Source organism: Cebus imitator, unplaced genomic scaffold, assembly GCF_001604975.1.
Source record: "Cebus imitator isolate Cc_AM_T3 unplaced genomic scaffold, Cebus_imitator-1.0 Scaffold212, whole genome shotgun sequence".
Taxonomy (NCBI): Eukaryota; Metazoa; Chordata; class Mammalia; order Primates; family Cebidae; genus Cebus; species Cebus imitator.
In genome coordinates, this window is record NW_016107527.1 from 2,227,277 (window position 1) to 2,233,841 (window position 6,565).

At 36.8% G+C, this 6,565-nt stretch overlaps 1 protein-coding gene across 3 annotated transcripts in view; it reads right to left on the reverse strand.

Annotated features, from left to right (window-relative positions):
• The window catches only part of EEA1 (early endosome antigen 1), a 156,571-nt gene that overhangs the window by 115,025 nt on the left and 34,981 nt on the right, over positions 1-6,565 (reverse strand). For all 3 annotated transcript variants that reach the window (XM_037745758.1, XM_017548612.2, XM_037745757.1), the window contains exon 2: positions 2,100-2,192. In XM_037745758.1, coding sequence (XP_037601686.1) covers positions 2,100-2,192 — 93 coding nt within the window. The remainder of the gene's footprint in view (positions 1-2,099; positions 2,193-6,565) is intronic.

The following is a 6,565-nucleotide window of genomic DNA, read 5'->3' on the forward strand; positions in this document are numbered from 1 at the left end:
GAGGGAAGGAGAGGGGGAAAGAAAGAGAGAGAGAGAAAGAAAAGAGAGAGCGAAAGTCAGACAAAATACTAGGGTTATTCCACTACTGGGGTTATTCCATTACTATTAAACATCGATTCACCAAAAAGATATAACAGAACTAAGTAGACAGGATATGAAGCCAGTGACTGTAAATGGCATATTAGAGAAGTTTGGCTCTGAAGGAAAGCAAATAACAGATGGTACCTGAAGGGGGAATTTCAAATCAAAGAAAGAGTTTTTGGTTTTGGTTTTTTCATTTTTGATTTTTTGGTGTTCTTTTCTTGTTTGTTTTCATATGAACCACACTGAACAAATTTGTATATTATTGGGAATTACATGAAGTAGAGGTAAAAAGTGAAGTAGCAGGAGGGAAAGCAGGAGGGAGAGAGGATAAATCAAAAATAAGAAACAATGGAATCCAGAGAATAAGAGAAAGGATTGAAATTTGATAAAAAGGACTTGTCTTCAATGTATTAAAGTAAATCAGGTATGGTATAGGTATGATAAAATAAGAACTTTTATGTAATCGTTCCTATTTTCTCAGTTATATGTAAGGTGACTGAGAGAAGGTTAAAAAGAAGAGACAGAGAGATTTGAAAACAAAGAAGGTACAAAATAGCTATCTTAGAAAGTAGGAAGTTTTAATCCTACTAATACAATATTATCAGTATTGCCCAGCACTGCCCAGTATCATACCCATTGGAGATGTTTTTTGGTGTTGGCCTGACTGAGGCCAACTCAATTATTACTAGATTCCTTTCCTGGGTTATAACTCAGCACTTTGAGTTCATCATATCATGAACACAGTTTGGAACATTTTTCTTAAAGACATTTCCTTAAACTTTTTCTTAATGAAGTCCAGCTAATACTTTTCCTCCCCTCTCACAAATTTGTAAAATCTTACTATGGTTAACATACATACACATAGAGATAAATAATAAACAGATGATCAGAGAGACAAAACAGAATGACGAATGGACAGAAAGAGGACATATCCAGAAACATATGCACAATACACAGACTCATCAACTAAGAGGTGGAGAAAAGGATGGCAGAGAAAAAAAGATTGGGTAAAGACTACAGCTAGGACTTCAAAGGGGCAACTGACAAAAAGTGTCAGAGCAAAATGTGAGTGTCTTGATCTCTTAGTGGCAGTATTATGGGTGAGTGTTATGTCCTTCACATTCCTTATCTCCTTTTTCTATAATCATCAAATGTTACTTAGTCATTAAAAATAATAGGGCGGGGCACGGTGGCTCACACCTGTAATCCCAACACTTTGGGAAGCCAAGGCATATAGATCATGAGGTCAGGAGTTCGAGATCAGCTCAGCCAACATAGTGAAACCCTGTCTCAACTAAAAATATAAAAATTAGCCAGGTGTGGAGGCTCACACCTGTAATCCCAGCTACCTGGGAGGCTGAGGGAGGAGAATCACTTGAACCTGGGAGGCGGAGGTTACAGTGAGCTGAGATTGTGCTATCGCACTCCAGCCTAGATGACACGAGTGAGACTCTGTCTCAAATAAATAAATTAATTAATATAATAATAATGCAATTAAGGCTGACTTTTCCAAATTTGAGGGTTCTTTTTTACTTATTTACAAATATTCCATTTTTAATATAATGCATTTATATTTAATATAATATAATGTCTTTAATATCAAAGACAAAAGTCCTTACAAAGCCATAAATGAAGACAGTAAATAATATGTCAATTTTATAGATAACCCAATTTTTCCTTAGTGCAGCAGTTCATGACGGTATACACACATAGATACTAATTAATCTGTAATTCTTCATAAACAGACTTTTTAAAATCTTCCGTGAGATAACATTAGCATTAAAGACAAATTGGCAATACTATTTTTCAGAGTCTTAATATACACTTTCTCAGTCTCACAACTAGGCACAGGTTAGCTACAAGTATGTTTCACAAGTTACATTCCAATTTATAAGAAAAATTATGAGAACTTTTTCTATAAAAGGCAACTTTAAGTCACCAATCATTACACCACATATTTGCTCATTTTGTCTTAAATAATATTGAATTTTATTTCCAAGTTATTATTTTCATACCTCTGAAGAGCTTTCATTATTGACATCTACTGTGTTTACAGGAGTTGCTGACGAATCTAAATCAGAACCTTGAGAGCCAACTCTCCCAGGAGTCTGGAACACAAACAGAAGGGGGAAAAAAAAACAAAGCAGACATTAATAATATGTTCATAAGCCATTTAATAATCTAAACCTTTACACATAAGAAAAGTAGATGTCTTTACAAAAATAACAGCAGTAACAATATCCTTTATCAAAGACTATACCTCTGTATCAAAATCTCTATATATTCATTTCTCTCATTTTTAGTCACTTTAATAAAATGTATACAGTGCTTTATAACGTCTTCAAGTCACCTTCACAAAACATCTTACTTAATCAAAATGACATCTCTAAGACAGGTAAGATGGACGTTATCACTGTAGAGAAGAAAACAGATTTAAAGCAGGAAGTGACTTGTTCAACATTGTACTGTTTTGTTTTTTTGTCTTGCTCTGTCACCCAGGCTGGAGTCTTGCTCTGTCACCCAGGCTGGAGTCTTGCTCTGTCACCCAGGCTGGAGTGCAGTGGTGCAATCTCAACTCACTGCAACCTCTACCTCCCAGGCTCCAGTGATCCTCCCACCTCAGCCACCCAAGTAGCTGGGACAATAGGCGCACACCACGACACCTGGCTACTTTTTTGTATTTTTGGTAGAGACAGGATTTCACCATATTGCCCAGGATGGTCTCAAACTCCTGAGCTCAAATGATCTGGGCACCTCTGCCTCCCAAAGTGCTGGGGTTATAGGTCTGAGCAACCATGCCCAACCCACCATTGTACTGTTAACAAAAATCAGAAAGTCCTCAAGATGCAAGTTTAAGGAGGAAAAAAAAAATCAGAAAGCACTCAAGATCCAAGATAAAGAAAAAAAAAATCAGAAAGAAGCAGAACTAAAATGCAGATCTTCTGAATGCTTTGACAATGCTCTCTTTTCTACACAAACTAAAACAATGATTCAAAGGGTGCCAAAAAGACCAATGCAGCCCAAGTTATCAAGTCCCCATCATCAACCACTCAAACCAATCATAACCATCTGTCTCCAATACTTGATATGACACAACCAGAGACATATTTTGGAGCGTTAAAATCTTTTCCCCCAGCACTATTTATCACTTAGCATTATCATTTATTAACATGTAGGTGTTACTTGGCCAGGCACGGTGGCTCAAGTCTGTAATCCCAGCACTTCGGGAGGCCAAGGCGGGCAAATCATAAGGTCAGGAGTTTGAGACCAGTCTGACCAACATGGTGAAACCCCATCTCTAATGAAAATAGAAAAATTAGCTGAGCTTGGTGGTATACGCCTGCAATCGCAGCTACTCCAGAAGCTAAGGCAGGAGAATCACTTAAACTCAAGAAGTGGAGGTTGCAGTGAGCAGAGATGGCAGCCCTGCACTCCAGCCTGGGCAACAGAGCAAGACTCTTTCCTGGTGGAGTGGGGGGAAATATATATATATATATATATATATATATATATATATATATATATATATATATATTTATATGGTTATTATATATTTATATGGTTATATATATATATTTATATGGTTATATATATATATTTATATGGTTATATATATATATATTTATATATGTATGGTTGTGTCTCAAGGAATATATATGTGTGTGTTTGTATATATATGTACATGTGTGTGTTACTTTTATAACAAATTACTTTTTGAATGAATTTGAAACCTAGTAAAACATTGAGTAAAAAGAGATTTAGAGCACAAAAACTGACTCAATAATACTCAACAAAAATATATATGGTTCATGCTAGCATTATTCACATTTTACACATGAGGGAACCAAGTCATAGAGACTAAGTAAATTGCCCAAAGTCAGATGGCTAATAAATGGAAGAAGAGATTTTAATTAGAGCAGTGTGGCTCTTAATCACTAACCAATACTGCTTCTCTGTTAGGTATCTCCACTGAAATGCCCCTCAATTACCCAAGATTCAAAACAACTCATGACATATTTGCCTCAACATGTGAACATACTGTACATAACTACTAAATATTCAACCCAAATGCCAAATAAGAATGAATTCATAATGCTATATTCATTCATTAAAATGATTATAAAAACTACATACAGGCCGGGCGTGGTGGCTCACACCTATAATCCCAGCACTTTGGGATGCTGAGATGGGTGGATCACCTGAGGTCGGAAGTTCACGACCAGCCTGACCAACGTGGAGAAATTCCATCTCTACTAAAAATACAAAATTAGCCAGGCATGGTGGCAGATGCCTGTAATCCCTGCTACTTGGGAGGCTGAGGCAGGAGAATCACTTGAACCCGGGAGGCAGAGGTTGCAGTGAGCCAAGATGGTGCCATTGCACTCCAGCCAGGGCAACAAGAGCAAAGCTCTGTCTCAAAAACAAAACAAAACCAAACAAAAAACTACATACAATGGAAAAATATACACAGTATGATTTAAATTATATATAAAAATTACTGATACAAGAAAAAAGGTTGAAATTCAAATAAGGATTTCTGTAGCAAGAAAGGAGTCTTCATTTTAATTTTTTTTCAGTTTTTGTTTTTGCTACTTTTTTTTTCAGAATTTTAGATCCATATTTGAATTGTTTATCTTGAAAAAAAAAGTTTTATGTTAAAGATAAGCAAACCTCCAGTTGAATAGCCAGCATTCCTTTCCTTTCCTCATGCAGATACTTTGCACATTTATTAATAGGCACATCTCATTTTATTGTATGTCACTTTATTGCACTTTGGAGATACGGCGCTTTTTACATAATGTAAGTTTGTGTCAACTCTACCATCAAACAAGTCTACTGGAACCATTTTTTCAATAGCATGTGCTCACTTTGTATCTCTGTGTCATATTTTGGTCATTCTCACAATATTTTGAGCTTTTTCATTATTATCATATCTGTTACGGTGACCTGTGATTAATGATCTTTGAAGTTACTACTTCAAAGATTGTTTTGGGGCACTACAACCCACACAAATATAAGATGGCAAACTTAATTGATAAATGTTGTGTGTGTTCTGACTGCTCCAGTGACTGGCCATTTCCCAGTCTCTCTCCCTTTTCCTTGAGATTCTCTATTCCTTGAGGCATAACCATATTAAAATTAGGCCAATTAATAACCCTATAATGACCTTTAAGTATTCAAGTGAAAAGAAGAGCTGCCCATCTCTCACTTAAAATCAAAAGCTAGAAATGATTAAGCTTAATGAGGAAGGCATGTGGAAAGCTGAAACAGACCAAAAGCTAGGCCTTTTGCGCCAAACAACCAAATGTGAATGCAAAGAAAAAGTTTCTGAGGAAAGTAAAAGTGCTACTCAAGTGAACACACAAATGATAAGAGCACAAATTGCTGAGAAAGTTTTAGTGACCTGAATAGAAGTTCAAATCAGTTATAACATGCCCTTAAAGCAAAGCCTAATTCAGAAAAAGGTCCTAACTCTCTTCAATTTTACAAAGGCTGAGAGAGATGAGAAAGCTGCAGAAGTATGAAGCTAGCAGAGGCTGGTTCATGGGATTTAAGGAAAGAAGCTGTCTCCATAACACAAAAATGCAAAGTGAGCCAGCATGTGATGATGGAGAACCTGCAGCAAGTTATCCAGAAGACCTAGCTAAGATAATCGATGAAGATGTCTATACTAATAACAGACGTTCAATTCAGGAAAAAAACAGCCTTCTATTGGAAGAAGATGCCATCTAGAACTACCATAGCTAGAGAGGAGAAATCAATACTGGGCTTCAAAGCTTTAAAGAACAGTCTAATTCTTCTTAGGGATTAATGGAGCTGATGACTTTTAAGTTCAAGCCAATGATCATTTATACCATTCTGAAATTCCTATCACCCTTAAGAATTATGCTAATTCTACTGTGATCTATAAATAGAACAAGAAAGCCTGTTTACATGGATCACTGAATATTTTAAGTCCACTATTAAGACCTACTGCTGGAAAAAAAAAAATCCTTTCAAAATATTACTGTTCATTGACAATGCACCTGGTCACCGAAGAGCTCTGATGGAGACATACAATGAGTTTAATGTTGTTTTCATGCCTATTAACATAACATCCATTCCACAGTCCATGGATCAAGGAGTAATTTTGACTCTCAAGTCTTATTATTTAAGAAATGTATTTTGTAGGGCTATAACTACCATAGATAGTGATTCCTATGACAGATCTGGGCAGAGTATGTTAAAAATCTTCTAAAACAGTCACCACTCAAGCCTGTAATCCCAGCACTTTGGGAGGCCGAGGCGGGTGGATCACGAGGTCAAGAGATCGAGACCATCATGGTCAACATGGTGAAACCCCGTCTCCACTAAAGCTACAAAAAATTAGCTGGGCATGGTGGCACATGCCTGTAATCCCAGCTACTCAGGAGGCTGAGGCAGGAGAATTGCCTGAACCCAGGAGGCGGAGGTTGCGGTGAGCCAAGATCGCGCCATTGCA